The sequence below is a fragment of the Oryzias latipes genome, chromosome 12 (genome assembly GCF_053564925.1).
Source record: "Oryzias latipes strain Hd-rR chromosome 12, Olatipes_Hd-rR_3.1".
NCBI lineage: Eukaryota > Metazoa > Chordata > Actinopteri > Beloniformes > Adrianichthyidae > Oryzias > Oryzias latipes.
In genome coordinates, this window is record NC_136248.1 from 22,370,666 (window position 1) to 22,390,784 (window position 20,119).

The window sequence follows — 20,119 nt, forward strand, 5'->3', positions numbered from 1 at the left end:
TTGCAGTTTCTTGTCTCCAGTTGAGAGTCAAAGTCACAATGAGTGTGTGTCCATGATTTCTGCAGGGTATTTGTTATTTGTAATCTTGATAACAGAATCATCGGTTGGGTAAAAAAAAAGGAAAAAACAAACAAAAAAACAATGCAGCAGTGGATTCAAATAATCAAGACCAAAAAAACGAAAAAAGGTCGAGCAGACTGTGAGACATAAGACAGAAAGTACTGCTATAATAAAACTTTGACCATACAGGATGCAAGGCACTTAAAAGAGATGGATTAAAGATGAATATAAAAGGCAACAATAATAAAAGAGCAGACATTAAATCTGTTTATGTCAAAAATACACAACTTTACAAGAAAAACTACAATAAAGTATTTTATAATTGAAGATATGTGTTTTAATCAGACTGTCACCAACTAAACCAAAAAAGTTATAAATATATACCAGTTTTATGTGGATTTTGTATAATGTTTTTTTGCTATAACAGGAAGCCTTTAGGGAGCCAATACAATTCTTAAACACTGTTTGCTGCTTCAGTAATATTTTAAATAATAGAGTTTAAAATTACACATTTTGTGTTTTTTTTTATTTTTACTTTGTGGTATTAAAAGAGCATAAAAACAATAAACTATGTCCTTTAACTAGGGTTTTATGCCGAGGAGGTTTCAAAAGATGATCATCATTTATTAATGAAGGATAAAAAAAGAACCCACAAAAACAGAAAAAGCACCATTTGTTCTACTTCTTTTACAGGTTTAGCATTCCAAGTTTATGACTAGTTTTGTAAGAAGCAATTGTGTCATTTGTGCACGTCTTCATAAATTCATTTCACTGAGAATCTTGCTTCAAAAAGGAATTTATTCAGTTTTTACACTAGAAACTGCAGCTGAGTCTCAATACTTTAGAGCTTAAAAGTGTTTGGTTTTTAATTTTAGTACAGTAAATAAAAATTAAAAAGGACAAGAGGATAACCAAGTTTCCCTCATTGACTTCTCAGGAAGTCAAATATCCAGGAGCCACAGTCTGACTTTGTTACATCTAAACAACATAATATAAAGGTTTTGGGGCAAGTTGAACATGTGAAACTAAAGTGCAGAAGAGTGTTTTCTTTACTTTACAGAATTAAATCCTAAATAAACCCCTGTTTAGTTAAAAAATAAATAAATTAACAATACATTTTAAGACCTTTCAAAGAACTTTTATCTACAAAAACGTAAAGTGTGATAGTTTTTATTTATCTACATGTCATTTGAAGAATGTTGCCTTGTACATTAAACTGAGGAAACTTACAATTTCTATGGAAAAATACAGATTTTAACTCATTTGTCAGTGTCCATGTTGTGCGTGTGGAGGCCAGCACACTTCTTCATGCTTGTCAGCAGAGTGCTCTGAGGTCACTTGAAAAAAAAAAGGGAAAAAAAAACCCTCACTGACATTCTTTTCTCGTCCAGCATTTGCTGCCCATTAGCCGAGTCAGTCGCTCGTGTCTCCAGACTCAACACCTTCTTTTTAACAAAGGATTTTTCACAACTGAGACATGACGTCTAATTCCAGTTTGTCCAACATGCGACGGTTGGTGGAACAGCTGAAGCTTGAGGCCAGTGTGGAAAGAATAAAGGTAACAGATTTAAAGTTGAATTATTTACGAATGTGATACTTTATTGTCTTCAAAAAGGCTTACTTTTGAAAAAAACAAAACAAAGAGTAGCCAAAAAAAAGGAAGATATTATATGGCATTGTTGTTATAGAATTTTTTTTTTCTTTTATAAAAACATGAAAAAGAAGTCAGAAATGATACATAAAAAATTATAAAATAACTCAATAAACAAGTACAGGAGCATCGTCATTCACTTAATGTTCTACATTAATGTTCACTCAATGTTCTACATTAAGTGAATTTGTTGGCCACTTTCGTTAAGGGCAAGAAGCAGGACTTTCTCTGTTCAGCAACACTTCCATGCACTTTGATGCAACACATTTTTGCCAAATATGCCAGTCTCACAAAACCATTTTTAGGCAGAACTGTACATGTTTTTGCTGCTAGATCTCCCAGGCAGCTGCAGAGCTCCAACAATACTGTCTGCAGAACGCCAGCAAGGATGCTTTGCTGGTTGGAGTCCCGACAGGCAGCAACCCGTTCAGGGAGCCTCGATCCTGTGCTGTGGTGTGAAGGTCAGAGAACAGAAAGCTTTTGGAAAAATATAACAGCGACTTGACCATAAGAAGGAAATAAAAAGGATTTTTGACCTTTTACAGAGGAAGAAGACGTGGACATAAGTGTGGCATCTCACTCAGAGGAAAAGAGAAAAGCAAAAAAGATTTGCTTAATGTACTGAGAACAACACTCGGAACATCATGTTTTAAGTTTTTTTTGTATGGATGTAATTTTATTTTAATATTTTGTGTTCACTTTCTAGCTTTTTTTTTAAAAGTATCATTTAAAGCTGATGTGTGATCAAGTGGTGATGCAGCACAGAATTGTAGTGTGATTTTCTTATTTTTGCCTGAGATCTAAAGCACAGTGGAATTTCATGGCGTCTGAGTTTCCTGATGTTCAATCTAAGTTAGGAAGAGAGAGGAAACTGAGTCTTCCTGTCCCAAACTGCAAAGACGAAGTGAGTCGTTTCCTTTTAGCTTTTGAGCTGGTAGACGAGCTCAAAACAGCACGAAACAACAACCTTTTCTCATATTTTGGATTCTTCTTTCGCTGTTGAACAGTTTTTTGTTTATTTTAATAAAAAAAATACTTTTCTGTGCTTCTGTTTTCAGTATACAAAAGGTATCAACTTAACAAGAAAAAAGCATTGTGTGTTTTATTTCCTTTTCCTGACTTCCTCTTTCAGGGATGAAGCTCAGAGCTGATCTCTATGATGCTTTCTTTCCCATTGACCTTTGCTCAGATGTGCTGAAAAGATCAGCTGCTGCTCATTTTGTGGAGAGCCCATAATTACTATAATTGATTTGTGATACTTTAATTGATTAACTAATAACCCTGTTCAGTTTATTGTCTTGGTAACAATAAATAATATACACATGGAAGGTTTGATAAGACACAAACCTTTTCTGTTTTTACTCCAGTTTCACCAAAAAGCCACACACACATGCATGCACACACCTCCTCATTTTCAATCAATGGTTAACATGCATGGAATTTGTGTGAAAGCCATAGAGTTATAAATAGAAAGAGAGTACTGTATTGGCGTATCTTCATTCTGATCAGACACTGCGATGTCACGGAGGTTCAAAAATGTCCACAAAGCGGGATCAACTGTCAACCAAAGAAACAACATTCTGCAGCAACACATTAACACAACACAGAGATTAAATCTTGTCAGCAACATGAAATGTTTGTTGTTGATACAACAGAGTGACAGGAAAATGCAAGAAGGCTCTCCCATAGAAACTACAAGATCACGTGGCCACAGTGAGGCTCTCTCTCTCTCTCTCTCTATTTATAACTCTTTGGTGAAAGTGTCACACTCTGACCCCTTGTGGCGATCCATAGGAGAGACAAATTCGAAAAGCTAAGAAAAACTTCCCTTACAAGCAACCTGCAAGCAAATGCAACCAAATAGATGGAGGAGCGCTTAAATTTAAATGTTTTCCTTCTAAATACTACAATTGATCTCTAAAAAGGGCCTTATTGAGACAACTTCCTTTAATTTTCAATTCAACTTTGGCACAAACTCTGCTGGAATCAGTGTAGACCTGAAGCAGATCTGCATGTTGCAACAGCCTGCTTCTCATTTTGTCTGTTATCCAGCTGAGCCCCACAAGACAATACCACAGACTGTATAAATAGAGTCTAAAGCACCTGGCCGATAAACAGGTTGCCCCACCCATCATTCTTAAGAAAGTGAATGTCACACATAGAAGGCACCTTTGTCTTTTTTTTTTTTAAGGTGAAATGACCCAAATACCTGGAAAGGAAAGGTCTTCTCTTTGGATTGGTGGGCGGGAGGCTGTGAGCAGAGTTGGATTTCAGGACCAACCCCCCCCTTTCCAAGCCTCACTGTTGTCCAGCGCAGTCGGTCCAGAGAGCCGCTGTGGATTGCATGTGTGTACTTTGGTTAAAGCCATAGCTTTCCCGGCAGACTATGAGCGTAGATACCATCAATGAAGAACCGACACACCACTGGGAATCTTTTTTTCTCAAAGGTCAACGACCTCAGAAAAGCAATTAATCCGGTTTAACTCCTATTTGTCAATGACGGGACGTTTTTACGAATTGGAGGAGTGTTTGTACCAACTGAGGATATGGCCGAGGTATACAAACTCTACATGGGAATAATAACAGGTAATGTTTTTATTCTTTTTTAGATTTTTTTGTTTGATAACCTCAAATACACACGCAAGAGACTTGTTTTCATTTAAGTTCATAAAGTTTTTGTCCAAGTGAATAGATAACTTGCTAAGTATTAAACTTAAATGTGTACAAAAGTTTTTCCTCATGTAGAAAAGAAGTGCTTTTCTCACTAAGCACTGTGTTTTAAGGCTAGTTAATGATTGAACTGAAAGCAGATGCACAATAGCTGTTCTGTGATTAGAAAATCAAAAGTGTTTATAGACGTTTGACTAAATTGTGATGTTATTCCACATGGTTGTAAATACCTTTTTGTTCTGATTTACGTCGAGGATCAATACAAAATTTGTTTAAAAGAAGTAAAAGTAAATAAAGCATAGTATTATCACAAATGGAATATTTGCAGCATGTGAGGATTCTCCTGTGAGTATTTGCTTGGGTCTTTGGTTGCAGCTTTGGCCCTATGCAAATATTCCTTGGCAGAATGGAATTCCACAGATGAGCCGACCAATCAAACTGTGTCTCACTGTCATTTCCATGGCGACCAGGACAACTGCACAGGTAGATACACACCAAGGGGAGGAGGTAATTGCTTATTTTACAATGAATATGATGTGTCAATTATGTGATTAAAAACAGGGGGGGGGGAAATCAAATTATTTTAAAATAAAACTAATTATTTTGTTTATTTAAATAAATCAATACATTAAAATGTTCTTAGCTAATATAGCACACTATGCTATATGCTATTTAAATCATTAATTATTTAAATAAGAACATTTATTTGAATGAAAAAAATAATACTACTTCATTGTATTTTGAAATGCCAGAATTGATTTCTAAAAAAGATACCAATTTGATACAAATAGTAAAAGCTTTGTTGAAGAGGGGGTCAGGAGATACATTTTAAAAGATTCAACAATGCCTTTCCTATTTGCACCGAATATGTGTCATTTTTGGATCATTTCAATACTTCTGCAGGCAGAGAAAACCTTGAGTCCAAATGAAAATACCCTTGCAGCCTTTATTTTGGACATTTTTTAAAGTTTATAGTCTGTGTAAAGAACACTTTATAAGTGTTTTTTTTCAATCTGGTCAGTTACAGTTTTTAACAGTTTTTAAACTGTTTTACGGAAGTGTCACATTTTTACTATGAAGTCAAAAGCAAACAAAGTTTTCCACAGTATTTAGTAAAAAACAAATTTGAAATTTATTAAAAATTGCTCAATTGCCAATAATTTCTTTAACTTTTAAATTCAAACATCTAAAAAAAAAGAGAAAAAAAAGCTACGTATTTTAACACGATTGTTAACTTTTATTTACGGGATGCTACATTTGTTAGAAATGTATTTCATTAAAGTTTGGTAACATTTTTGAAAAAGTTCAGGTTTTTGTGCACTAAGCTAAGTCTGCTGCTTTTTGCTTAAATGTTAAACAAGTTTTGTAAGACTTGGTTTACAGACAACTACAACGCACCTTTTAAACTATCTTGTTAAACTTTGTAACCAGAGATTTTTCCTTTCAACTCTGAGGTCAGAGCGGCAGCCTGGTTCATGTTGCAGCTAACAACTGACCTGCTTCCATTGATGTCACCTGGACAGCAGGATTGTTTTACAAGCTCACTCTGCAAAGTAATTCCATTGGAGAGTGTTGTAAAGATAGCGGCTGCTCTTTCAGAGCTGCTATGTGAAATTGTGGTCAGAAGTTCAACAGCTGTTTTATGGCGTGTTTACTGCGCCGAAATGGAAAAATGCTGAGGATGCAGATGGGAAAAATGAAAATCCCAACCTGTCGTGTGCAGCTGATCAAATAATTAAAAGTGTGAGAATGTAGTGTTAATAATAGTGACGTGACTTCAGCCTTCGATCCACAGGCTTTCCCTCAGGATTGTATTTCAAACAGCCTATTTATAAATCAGGTCTTTTGCTGGAGTGTGGGTGTCAAAGAGCCTTGATGACAGAACATGGCACACTTACAAAAACTGTTTTTCATTTGTAAAATTTAACCGCGTTAAGAGTTTTGCTTATTTAGACAACATGGCATGTGTGACTTGAGGCTATCCACCCACTAAGAAAAACCCCATTAAATGTATAAATCATAGCATAGCGCGCTGTAGCAGTGTTTTTGAAGTAATACAAAAACATGGGGATCAATTAAAATCCTTTAAAAAAATGAGATTATAACTTTAAGGTTGTTTAAATATAGAATCCTGTTCTTGTGCAGTGTTGGGTCAAAAACCAGGAAGACCCCATTGTGTGTTAGGGAATGAGGGACACGAATGTGAAAAAGATGGCCAAACTTGATGGAACTCTATTTACCAAAGGTTGTCGTACAGACTGAAAGTTGGTTTATGCTTGGAAATTAGCAAGATATTTTTTCTTCAGGTCCCAAATTTGGAGTTTGCACAGTTTGTTCCCCAAACAACTATTGCTGGATTTTTGAAGCATTTGAAAACGATGTGATTAGTACAGAAAAAGGAAATTGTTGTGTGGGAGTGCATGTCAAATGCAATAGAGCAGTGGTGCTCATCACATTGAGGATGTGGGTAGATTGAGGCCATCAAAGTCTAAAAAATAAATAAATAAATAAAAACATCTTTAAAACAAATTCGTCGGCAAATAATCATCCTAACCATGAAGTGCATGGTTTAATGGACATGCAGAATGGCCAACCTGGCCAATCCTCTGATGTTTAATTGACTATGTAGTTTTTCAGTTATAAGTATAAACATAGTATTTTTGACTGAAGATTTACAATTGTCAACTTTGAAGTTGAATAAAGTGACTTTGGTGCATAATACCCTTAGTATGTAATTGTACACGTCCTGCATAAAGATTTTTGTACTTTTACTGTGTAACGTTTAAATTATTAGTAAAGCTTGAATGACAAAAAAGTCTGGGCAACCGTGCATTAGAGGGACTAAATGATGTAATTTGATGTTTTTGTTCACTCAATCTTTATTTCCTCAATAAATTATTTACAAACAGACATCTCTGCCATTTCCACCATGGTGAAGCACTGTTACAATGATTTAGATGTGACATCTGCTGCAGTGGAAGTTTAGAATTTCAACTTCTTGTAAGGTTTAAGTTTTACCTTAATGTCTTGTTTTTTGAGTTTGGCAAGTTGAAGGAGCAAAGTAAGTACAGGAATGTGGTTTGGTCCTAAAATATAACGTATTTTATGGCGCTCCCCCATGATATTTTGTCTACACCCCACACTGGGGAAGGTTGAATACATTCCTGCGAGGCACCCACTCCAATGATAATTGTGTTTTTGGTGTTTTTAACATGTTCTTGTACCATTCTTATGATGATGGAGGACATATAGTAAGACTAATAAGCTCAAAATTCCAATAGGAAGGGAAGGGGGGATGGGGTTGCTCCGCACCAACGGCTCCATCCACAACTTACCATTGAACTTCTAATGAACTTCTGCCGCTATGCAAAAAACTGTGTCCAAAAAAAGTTTTTTTATTTAGGCTAAAACGGTATAATCATAATTAAAAGACGACTGGGAGCACAGAAAATAGATCAAAAGATGATCAGAGTGGAACTTTAAGGATTATGAATTAAAAAAATGCGAAACCATTTTGGAAAATCCAGTTGACACTCAGAAAATACCTGAGGTTTGTGCACCAACTAAGCTGATGTAAAATTCCCACCTATTTTTCTTGGGAAATTTTTTCTGAAAAGTATTAAAAAAAAAATCAAATGTAAACAGTAAGGAGTTGAAATGTTTCTTTTTCTATTGGTATAAGAGGTTTATATATTGCAGCTTGACAGTTTTTGTCTATCAGGCAAAGAGGATACCGAAGAGTGGAACGGACACTTCTCGAGATGCCCTGAGGAGCTGACATTTTACTGTGTTCATGGAGATTGTCGTTACGTTGAGGAGCAGAAGACACCTTCCTGCAGGTAAGAAAATGACAACATTTACATCCCATTTATGCTTCCTCTCCATACCTCAAAGTGTAAAACTAGCAGCAAAAGGTCGCCCAAAGAAAGAATTACGGAAGATCAGAGACCATTGATCCCCAGATTTGCCTTTTGTTTAGATTTCTAACCCACAATAAGGTCTCCAACTACTTTGCTTTTGAGTTTTTACAAAATCAGGTAAAATACTGCAAAAACAAAACAAAAAGAAGCTAAGTTTGATTTTGTTTTCTTTTTTCAGGTGTCAGAGAGGTTACACCGGATCCAGGTGTGAATATGTGGACCTGGGCTTGCACAAAGGCGAGAGGAGACACCTCATAATAGGCTGCATCGTCGCACTGCTTGCATTACTTATAGTTCTCATACTAGGCATCTGCATCTGTTCAAAGTAAGATATTTTAAAATGTTTGGCTCTTGGAAAAATAATGTGTTGATTTTTTTTCTCTCATGCATATAGAAAAACTCGATTCTTGCGAGTTTTACAGGTTTCCTGTAGTCTTAAGAGAATCTGTTATCGGGCTTTGAGCTCCACCTTTGTTAACATGTCAGACGTTTGACTTTGAGGCCTTTTATTAAAAGGTCCGTCTGTAGGAAAGTCTTTTATAGACCCGAGCAGGTAATATTAACAACAAAGCCTGTTTGATGGGCTACAATGGATGAATGGATCTAAGGACCGCCACGCTTTTCAGTAGAAAGATTTTCCTAAAGAAAAGGCTCTTATGTGCTGCCTGCTGTGCCTGGACGTGTCCAACCGGTCAGCATCTTATTCCTAAAATAGCTGAGGTTTTAAGGTGTGATGCTTTCGTACTATTAGTTGCATTACAAAAGCCTGTTGTTCTTTAATAAAAAATGACATTGAAATAGTCATCTTAACCCTTGTGCTATCCTAGATGACTCCACCCTTACATTGACGTGTTCTCCCTGCCATGACAAAGGTGGATAAAGGTGGAAAGATTTCATGTAATCCATGGACACCAGTGAAGATCACAAATCATTGAAGAACAAAGGTTCCGCGCACTGTCTAGTGGGTCTAGATGACCCAACTCCCAATATTAAAGTGCATAGGACAGCACAAGGGTTAAGGTCTCACTCTGACAATCTTTTGATCTATTGTAAAATTGTTCCCAGTTGTCTTTTATTTATGATTATGACATTTTTAGCAAAAATCAGAAAAAACAGTAGCATTTTCCAGGACATAGTTTCTGCAGAGCTGCAGAAGTTCATTAGAAATTTGCCTCTGAATTGTAAGCAGGAGCAATTGTGGATTTTTACTGGAGAGGCTGGACATAGGCATGGGCAAGGTCCCCCTTAATGCCGTTACTGTCCCCCTTCAAATTTGATGGCTCTCAAAAAAATCCACGAGTGAATAAATAAATAAAAATGACCTAACAAATCCCCAGAATAAAAACACACCAAAATGTAAAAAATAAAAATAAAATAAAGGCCAAAAAAATGTAAGGATGGATGGACAGACAGAACAGATAAACACACAGACAAAAAGAAAACAAAACAGATAAATGCAGACTCAACTGGGCACAAACCGGAGTCCTGTTTGTTCCAGTCCAAGCCTAAGAAATGGAGAGGCTGTGTCAGGTAGATTTATGGATGGATGAGCTGATAGGATGATAGAATGGTTTTATATGTATTTTAGGGGCTCAGAGGCATATGATACCCCAAACTCTAACTGCAACCCACAGTGGGGCTGGCTAAATCTGAGAGGGATCCATTCCAACGAAAATTATGCTTTTGGTGTTTTTAACATGTCCTTGGGGCATTTTTCCGATGATGGAGGACATATATAAAAACACACGCACACAACTCAGAGAGGAATTTCTAATGAACTACTGCCGCTCTGCAGAAATGACACAGATCTTCTGATTTTGGCTCGGAATGGCATAATCATAATTAAAAGCCCACTGAGATCAAAAGATGATTAAAAAGTCACAACTTTAACTCAAAAAGTAATAGTTTACATAATTTCAAGAAATAAAGGTTAAGGAAATCCAGAAAATTCTTGCAACAATTAACACAACTCTTATGAGTTAAAATTGATTCTATTAGTCTGAAATATGAGTAACTCCATAGAACTGTATTTATTTTGCTAGTTTTTCCCCAGTAAAGTAATAGGGAGCCTTAGGACTCAAGTTGCTATTCATCAATTAGGCAGTGAATGCCATCAAATAAAACATTTTTACACAAGAGGAAAATACATTTTCTACTGTGTTCACAGCATTTGACCTCTTCAATGACCTGGTAAAAATGTCTTGATGGAAGTGCAACGTGGTCATAGACACTCGACATGTTAACCGGTGCAAACAACAAAAAAATGACTGTACATATGGGGATAAAAATGAAATGTTTTGGGAAATTCTGTGGTTGTGGACCATATTTTTTTTATAAGGTCTTCAAGTGGTACAGTGGAGAGGTGTTGTGCAAGAAATGAATGGTCTGTTTGTCTATAAATTATATTTAACTGTTGACCCCAAACTAAGTACAGCACTGCTTGGAAGTGCAGCGACTTTTATGGTTCTCTTGTTAGTAAAATACCTGTAGTTTATCAGGACTCATCAGGACTCCTTTGCAGATTTTAAAGTCCGACTCCAATAATCCTTTGATCCATTTAAAAAACTTTCCCAGTGGTGTTTTGATCATGCTGTTTTTTAGCAAAATCCAAAAAAAATGTCAGTTTCTAGGACATAGTTTCTCCAGAGCGGCAGGAGTTCATCAGAAAAATTCTCCTCTGAGTTGTGGGCGAGACTGTTGGGGGGGAGTAAGCATGTGTTCATTTCCCATGTTCCCGTTGTGTACACTCTCTCCCGCTAGTTTACAGCCCCTTGCAACCCCAAGTGAGGATTACCGGTGCAACAAAAATGCTGAGAAATATTACAGGTGTCCAGCCGTACAGTTTTAAGCCAGATTTTAGCTCGGACAATTAAAACCAAAGACATGAATGGATGTACTCGTCTATTAGTGGATGCATTGAAATGGAGCGGAGCAGGGAGCTCATGGCCTGCTGATTGTTGATTTTAGGTCACTGCTACAAACACGTTTCCTATATCATTTGTGTGTCTGCCCCTGATTCACAATGATTTAAGTAAAGAAATACTCAGAAATGTAATTTTGAGCTAGATTTTCATTCTCTGTCTTCAGAAAAATGCCACAAGAACATGTTAAAAACACCCAAATCAAGATTTTCACTGGATTAGGTCTTTAAACTGATAACAAGGTAGTGCATTCAAGGTAAAATGTGTTAAAATACTTCAAATGCCAAAGGATGTAAATTATTTGTTTTTTAACATCCAGAGAGTTATGTGTTCCTTTAAAAATCCTCATAAAGAATGACTTCATCCAACTTTGGCAAGTGACTAAGGATGTTTTCTAACTTTTATGGATTTGGCCTGCTACAAAGTTAGCACATCAACTGTGATGTTGTAAGGAACATTTTTAATTTAGGCCTCCACATGTGCCATGTCTGTTTCTGTTTCAGTCGCAGATTCAAATTGTGGTGGCGGAGAAGGAGAAGGACAGAAGAACCAAAGAAGGAGACAGAAAAGCTGAAAATGATCAAAGCGAGCGCGGCCAATGCAACAGACTCTATAGAAACAACGAATATCAACTCTGTGTGATGACTGTGGGACTTCAGTCGTATAAAGTGGAGCTGCAGCTGGCTTTTGTTTCACCACGACAGCAGGTTGTTACAGGACGTCCTTGGACACGTAGACCTAAACGAAAGAACACTTGGAGACTACTGAATCTAAAAAAATAAATCTCCTGAAGTCTTCAAAACTCTCTCAGAAAAAAAAGATTTTCGATAAACTGGAGAAGCCTGTTGAGCTTTTTTGTTCGCTGGCAAAAGGTCTTCGCAAATGCTGCAGGGCAACAGATGCACTCGGCTCGTCACTAAGCACTTCTGGCCGGATGGCACCAAAAAAGTTGTTGCTATGTTGGAAACCGCTGAGGCACCAGCTGGCAGCTCTTGATAACAGTCAGCCTGGTTGTTGTGTGGGAGACACATTTATGAGCAAAGGAACTGTTTGGAAATGCTAAACTCCATCTTTACTCACAGGAAAGGATTTTTATGAACCATCAGATGTGTTTGCACAATCTGTGTAATCTTCTTTTTTCACTTTAAGCGCTGGTTTTACTTTGGTCTCATTTCATAGTGTTACAGTTCATCCAAATTAACACACATCACTGTTTAATCTTCCTTTCAGAGGCAAGGCTATTGTTACAAATGTTTCATCAGCAGTGCAAAGCGTTCTCCAACGAATCGTAACGTTTAAAATGAACTGCAGGGTTAAGAAAGGACAAGAAAAGCTTGTGCTGGAGGCTGGTTTGATCTGTATATTTGGAGCAGAGCAAGGACCGGACTACAGAGTCCGGACAGCTGAGTCTGTGTGTGAGGGCTGAAAGTAGCCCACTGTGTGAGAATTTTTCCAGATGCAGTGACCTTCAGTCAGTTCAGTCTGCTCTTGCTGTTTGTGTCATTCATTAATTTTTCATTTTAAGGGCCTATATCCTGCTTTTCTTAAGGCGATAAAACAACTCGATTTCTGAGGCACCACCTTTCGCTTCTTGTGGGCCGCCCATTTCAACCTTGAGTCTGCGTTTCGTTTATGAAAATAAACAACATCCAAACTTTCGCAAAGACTGATGTGCATAATGCGCATATAAAGTGAAAGCGTTTAGCCGGTGTGTGTGTGGTAGCCTGGTGGTGGTGGTGTTGGCAGCACAGACATTTCCTGGAAGGGGCTCTTCCTCACTTTCATACATAGAAATGTCAGAACCTGCTCATTTTCGTGGATTGGGAGAGGTTGGTGCTCAGAGCGCAGGTTTTCAGAGGAATGCTCAGAGCTGCATGAATAGAGCAAAATACCACTTTGGGGTTGTCTTTTGTGAGGAATGGACATTATAATACACTTAAAAGCTCAAAAGGTTGATTTTGCATGATATAGGCCATTTAAACTGTGTCATCTACTTTGTTCATTAGGTTTGCCTAATTACAAATAATTGAATTTAGCTTACTTTTAAAAATGTTTTTTCTTAATTTGAAGCACTTTAATGCGTTCACCAGCTTAAATTAGATGCATTTAAGGTAAAAACAAAAACTACTTTTGCCTCCTATTTATTTTATGTAAGGATAAGCTTTTTTCTTGAAAAACAATTTTCAATCTTTTGGCGATTCATCGAAACTACCACATTGAGCATTTCCTTTAAGCTGATTTGAGTCTTTCTGAAGAGTTTGTTTGTCATGGTCTGCTGAGTCTTAGGACTGGCTAACATGTTTTAGATGAAATATTAACCTTTGACACACTTTTTTTTTAAAGTGGAGCAATAAACTTTCACAACTTTCTTAACAAGTATCTTGTGTCTGATCATGTAGTCTCTTTTCATGTCAGGGTTGAGTTTGGGTCCCTTCTGTTGTACTTCTGAACTTTTATTTACCGTTCCATAAACGTGCTTCTGTAAAAGACAAATACTCTAGATCGTTAGACTATGGAAGCGATTATGTAGCATAAATAAAAAGCAAAGTCAAAACCAGAAATGCTTTTTCATTTTCAAAATGAAGCTGCATATTTTGACTCAAAAATATAATGAAAAAGCAATACTTCAAAATGCTTTTTCATTTTCTTCCTCAACACAGCTTATTCTGTCACTTAATTAAAATTAAAATGAAAATGGTATTTGACATTTCATTTTCAAGACGTTCCATGGTAAATGTGTAGCATAATTCATTTAGAAATGTCTAATTTGACCATTAAAATGGATTAATAGAAATGCTTTTTAATTTTCAAAATGAAGCTGCATTTTTTGACTCAAAATTAAAAAGAAAAAGCAATATTTCAAAATGCTTTTTCATTTTATACTTCAACACAGCTTATTCTGTCACTTAATTAAAATGATAAATACAATGGTATTTGACATTTCATTTTCAAAAAGGTCCCTGGTAAATGTGTACCAAAATTCATTTAGAAATGTCTCATTTGACAATTAAAATGGATTAACAGAAATGCTTTTTAATTTTCAAAATGTAGCTGCATTTTTTGACTCAAAATTGAAAAGAAAAAGCAATATTTCAAAATGCTTTTTCATTTTATACTTGAAACCGCTCATTCTGTGTCATAATTCAAATGAAAATGCAAAGAGGGGATTGCATTTGCATTTTAACATCCACCCCGCGCAAGTTGTCACAATATTCAATTCGAAAAAGCATTAGCAGAGGGGAGGCGGGGCGATGACGTCACTGCTCTCTCTGTGTGCAGTGTTGCCAGACTTTCTGTCTGTAGTGTACTTTTTCTTTAGAGTGATGTATATTTTCCTAGAGGAGAACCCCTATTTGAGCAGTGTTGCAGTCACAATGTTTATCAATGAGAATATTTTATATTTTTGCAGCTTTCTCTTATTTGTCTCCGCTAAATTGTGTAAAGCAGATGATAAATATGCAAGGATATTCTATTTGCTGTTTGATTTATTAAGATCCAGGAATCCAGGTTTGAGCAGGACAGGTCCAGTGGTTTTTGAACAGGACCCGGTTTTAGGTGATCTTAATGTGAAAAATGCAGCAGAATGTTCCTTCAGCTCCCTCGCGAATCAGAAGCTGTGAATCGTAAGCCAACTTTAGCGTCGTCTGACCGCACGGATTTAAAAACATATAATCGAGCAGAGCAGGCCGTAAAATATTAGCATTACTGTAATAAAAGCACATTATGAAGATAGTCTCCTGCAGCTTCGCGCTAAGTGAGTGTTTTTGGTCCAACCGGCAACGTTTAGCATGGAGAAATCTGCTGTCTGTTGATGGAGCTCCAGCTGTCATCAAACAGCAAATTCACCGCGAAGCTGCTGATCAAGGTGTAAATATCTGTGAATTACATCAGGCTTTATTTTGTTCTGGACACCACTGGAAACACAAATTCATATGATGGTTTCTCAGATCGTAGCAGCATTTCCGCCTTCAGCGATCATCGGGAGCTTCGCGCTCCGCTATGCGAAGGCAGCTGGCGGTCCGAAGAACAAAGCTTGTCCGCGGTGCGTCAGGAGGAGGACCGCAGAAGGCGGACATGCAGCTACTTAGTCCTGAGAAGCTGTGGAAACTCATCAGAAGTTCACAACCATCACAAAACCCTCGTCTCTGCCGCTAACACAGTCTGCTCCTGGTGCGCGTGTGTGCGTCAGTCAGCAGCCGGACACACAGAGAGAGCAGTGACGTCATCGCCCCGCCTCCCCTCTGCTAATGCTTTTTCGAATTGAATATTGTGACAACTTGCGCGGGGTGGATGTTAAAATGCAAATGCAATCCCCTCTTTGCATTTTCGTTTGAATTATGACACAGAATGAGCGGTTTCAAGTATAAAATGAAAAAGCATTTTGAAATATTGCTTTTTCTTTTTAATTTTGAGTCAAAAAATGCAGCTACATTTTGAAAATTAAAAAGCATTTCTGTTAATCCATTTTAATTGTCAAATGAGACATTTCTAAATGAATTTTGGTACACATTTACCAGGGACCTTTTTGAAAATGAAATGTCAAATACCATTTTATTTATCATTTTAATTAAGTGACAGAATAAGCTGTGTTGAAGTATAAAATGAAAAAGCATTTTGAAATATTGCTTTTTCTTTTTAATTTTGAGTCAAAAAATGCAGCTTCATTTTGAAAATTAAAAAGCATTTCTATTAATCCATTTTAATGGTCAAATTAGACATTTCTAAATGAATTATGCTACACATTTACCATGGACGTCTTGAAAATGAAATGTCAAATACCATTTTCATTTTAATTTTAATTAAGTGACAGAATAAGCTGTGTTGAGGAAGAAAATGAAAAAGCATTTTGAAGTATTGCTTTTTCATTATATTTTTGAGTCAAAATATGCAGCTTCATTTTGAAAATGAAAAAGCATTTCTGGTTTTGACTTTGCTTTTTATTTATGCTACATAATCGCTTCCATATTAGACAACCCCTCGTGCCTTTTACGGAGTATTTATAAGATTCCAACGTTCCAAGAATCACAGATCAGTGTCCTGTGATGGGTAGAAACCAAACAACTGAAATGTCATGATGAAAGCAAACAAGCAGGCATGCTCAAATTAAGGTAATTTAATTTACAGGGTTGTGTTTCCACGGAACAACAACACCAGCTGCGGTATGTAGAGTACGGAAACAAACACCAGTGCGACACTGTGATCACAGATAATTATTCTGGACTTGATCCTGCTGACACAAAAGACTTTTCCGACATCTGAACTGTTGATACCAACACGGCGTCTCGTCTTGATCCTGAAACTGAATTCAAATGTTTGTGTTCTTCTACGTTAATGAGCCTCTCAACTAACTTTGTATAAATGATTTGCATATTGCAAACTTTTAACTGCTTTGGTTTTTAAAAGAGAATATAAATAGATAAAAAAAATTAATTTGAAAAAAAAAAGATGTGATTAAAAAAACAAACGTTTTAATAAAAAGTGTGATAGTATATATATATATATATACAGGAAAATACCTGTATATATAAAAACATTTTGATAATATTTACTATTTAATAGTAATGAATCTGAAAATGCTTGTGTGAACGTGTGTGAACATTTGTTGTATTGTGTACATGTTGACATGTAAACATTTTTGGAGCCAACAGGTATTTTGGCAAAATTTGAGTGTGTGTGAACAGGGCCCCGCCCCTTCTACACTTGTATTACATCTGAATCAAACCATTATGATTATAGCCATCCAGCAACTTGTTCTATAATTCCCCCCCACACACACACACACATCCCTATCTCTTCTTCTTTCCTTTTCTATTCCGTCCGGTCCAAAAATGTTACAAACAGGAATAGAAATATTACATTTGGAAACAATACATCAATCAATGCACACAAATGAGTCCTCTTTAGCTTCCATAAACAGTTTTATTCCTTTTATTTCTGTCTAAAAAGAACATTTGATTTGGCATCTTTGTTCAAATAAAGTAAAAATTCAAAAGTCAACTTCCATCACAAAGATGCAAAGTCGCTTTAAAAAGGTGTATTTCTTCCACCTTTAAATTATAAAAATACATTTCTTTAAATTATTTTATTTTTTTCCTTTTTTGAAAATTTTCTTTATCTTATCTTTTATTTGCATAGTACAGTTCTCACATATTTCATCAACACGTTTTTACCTTCAAATTTACACCTTTGAGTTTTGAAGAATTACGAATTTCTTTTTTTCTGACAAACCCTTTTAGAATAAAAAACATATTTTTATCCGTTTAATAAAAATCTAAATTAATCATAAAGTTGTGCATAAAAATTCCTCATCATTTAAGTAATTTTATCTAACAAAACACTTTTTTGTATATTGTTGTTATTAGTGTAATTTCTTATTTATTCATTTTTTTTTTACTAACCCCATCAACAAATATTTTTCAACTGTTTTCTGATTCTTTTTTCTTCGTCTTTTTTTTAAACAGCCGAGCAAACAGATGAGAGCTGAAGGCCTCTTGTGTTGGACATATTTTACTTTTACAATAGTGGTCATGAGACTTCTGATACACCAGAGATATGTTCGAATAAACCCCTTTTGTAATTATTCATCTTAATTATACCTTCAGACCTTTCTTATTGACCTCATTTCAGACGGCCTCTGTGTTCTCAGCTCTCTTCAATAAAATGACAACTGTGCAAGTTTCTATATGAAGGGCGTGACTGCACGAATATGACTGATAAGAAAGAGAGAAACTCTATCTGAAAGGTATCGGTGAAATGTAATTTTATTCAGTTTGAACTCTGGCCGCTCACATCTGTTCACTGCTTGCTTCTGAGCAGGCCGTGGGCTCCAACAGCTGTGTGGTGACACCACATCAAATAAAACCCGAGTCAGTTCAGGTCCTTCAGGGTTTGTAGTTTGTCCAAGTTCCACTGGAGGTCAGCAGAACACAGTACCCTTTAAAACTTCCTGGTTGTGTACTACTAATGTAGAAGGGTTTGAAGTTGAAGTAGCGTTTTCAGACACTTGATTAACATTGTGTGAACCTGAAGAGACACTTTTAATCATTCAAGATTTTCCTAAACTAAAAAAAGTTCCAAGAAAGCCTTTTTCCATTTCAATTGTTTTGGTTTCGAATGAGTATTCGTCAAAGTTTCGTGAAAAATTTTAAAGACACTTAGTCTTTCACAGATAAGATATTGTCTGATATCATTTTATTATTCACAAACACCCAAAACTGACCTATAAGGAATTTGTTTCACTGATAACTGAGTAAAATTTGTGCATAACTATTAATTTAAGGGCAGTAGCTCAAATCAGCCTCTGGAGCAGGGCTGGTCCTCAGTCTATTCCTAGTCCTTGATCTGCTTCTCTGTGGATTTTCGAGTTCTTCCAGCACTTCTCACTGAAACCTGAAACAGGTGCGTTCAATCAGTCAGAGTGAGAAGACACCTGAGTCAGCAAATAAGCAGAAAAGAGTGCAGAGAGAACTGTAGCGCAGAGTGATCGATCTCAAGGATCAGAGTTGAACAGCCCTTCCCTGCAATGGTTGGAAAGGATATCATCTTTGGTTTTTCCCTGAGCAAAAGTAGTCTGTTTAAGTGCAGTATGCTTAACTTGATTTGATTCAATTTGGTCCAATTTTCTGTCATTTAATCTAAATAGATTAGGTTCAATTGATTTGGTTATGTTTGGTTAGGTTTGATTTGATTTATTGGTTTATTTCAAGCATTGATTGCACACAACACAACAAAATCACACAGATACATCAAACTCATTGCAGAAATAATGAAATGCATCGATTAAAAACAAAAACAAAGAAAACTTTATGTAAATGTAAGGACATAGATTCATCGTGCAGAAATTAGGTGGATACACAGCTGATAGTCCTACTGAGTAGACTGTTACAACTTGTAATGTGGCAAGAAAAAAGCAGCTAAGTACAGAAAAAGGAGTGGGCATCACTCTCACTTGCTTACAGTTTTCAAATTGGGAAAACTTTGAAAGTGTTCCCAAGTGCAGTAACAAAAACCATCAAGCGCTACAAAGAAACTGGCTCACATGCGGACCGCCCCAGGAAAGGAAGACCAAGAGTCACCTCTGCTGCAGAGGATAAGTTCATCCGAGTCACCAGCCTCAGAAATGGCAGATTAACAGCAGCTCAGATTAGAGAGCAGGTCAATGGTAAACAGAGTTCTAGCAGCAGACACATTTCTACAACTGTTAAAAGGAGACTGTATGAATCAGGCCTTCATGGTAGAATATCTGCTAGGAAACCACTGCTAAAGAAAGGCAAAAAGCAGAAGAGACTTGTTTGGGCTAAAGAACACAAGGAATGGACATTAGACCAGTGGAAATCTGGGCTTTGGTCTGATGAGTCCAAATTTGAGATTTTTGGTTCCAACCACCGTGTCTTTGTGTGATGCAGAAAAGGTGAATGGATGGACTCTACATGCCTGGTTCCCACCGTGAAGCATGGAGGAGGAAGTGCGATGGTGTGGGGGTGCTTTGCTGGTGACACTGTTGGGGATTTATTCAAACTAAACCAGCATGGCCACACAGCATCTTGCAGCGGCATGCTATTCCATCATGTTTGCGTTTAGTTGGACCATCATTTTTTTTTAACAGGACAATGACCCCAGACACACCTCCAGGCTGTGGAAGGGCTATTTGACCAAGAAGGAGAGTGATGGGGTTCATGACCTGGCCTTTACCGGACCTGATGGGATGGAAATTAGCCCAGGCTACAATCCTGCATACTTACAGTGTCTCGTTACTTTTAGAGTATTCTACACTGTTTGTTGTTTGCATTGTCCCTTAAATAAATAAATACAAATACAAACCCAATGGAGATGGTTTGGGGTGAGCTGGACCGCAGAGTGAAGGCAAAAGGGCCAACAAGTGCTAAACATCTCTGGGA

At 36.7% G+C, this 20,119-nt stretch overlaps 2 protein-coding genes across 2 annotated transcripts; both read left to right on the forward strand.

Annotated features, from left to right (window-relative positions):
• The first annotated feature begins 1,243 nt into the window (after positions 1 to 1,243).
• Positions 1,244 to 2,756, forward strand: gng10 (guanine nucleotide binding protein (G protein), gamma 10). Its single transcript, XM_004074739.5, has 3 exons — positions 1,244 to 1,618; positions 2,045 to 2,172; positions 2,257 to 2,756. The coding sequence occupies exons 1-2, from the start codon at positions 1,538 to 1,540 to the stop codon at positions 2,168 to 2,170; spliced, it is 207 nt and encodes a 68-aa protein (XP_004074787.1). The 5' UTR covers positions 1,244 to 1,537; the 3' UTR covers positions 2,171 to 2,172; positions 2,257 to 2,756.
• Positions 2,757 to 4,016: 1,260 nt separating this feature from the next.
• Positions 4,017 to 13,601, forward strand: btc (betacellulin, epidermal growth factor family member). Its single transcript, XM_004074738.5, has 5 exons — positions 4,017 to 4,297; positions 4,757 to 4,864; positions 8,103 to 8,220; positions 8,480 to 8,626; positions 11,726 to 13,601. The coding sequence occupies exons 1-5, from the start codon at positions 4,258 to 4,260 to the stop codon at positions 11,862 to 11,864; spliced, it is 552 nt and encodes a 183-aa protein (XP_004074786.1). The 5' UTR covers positions 4,017 to 4,257; the 3' UTR covers positions 11,865 to 13,601.
• Positions 13,602 to 20,119: the final 6,518 nt, after the last annotated feature.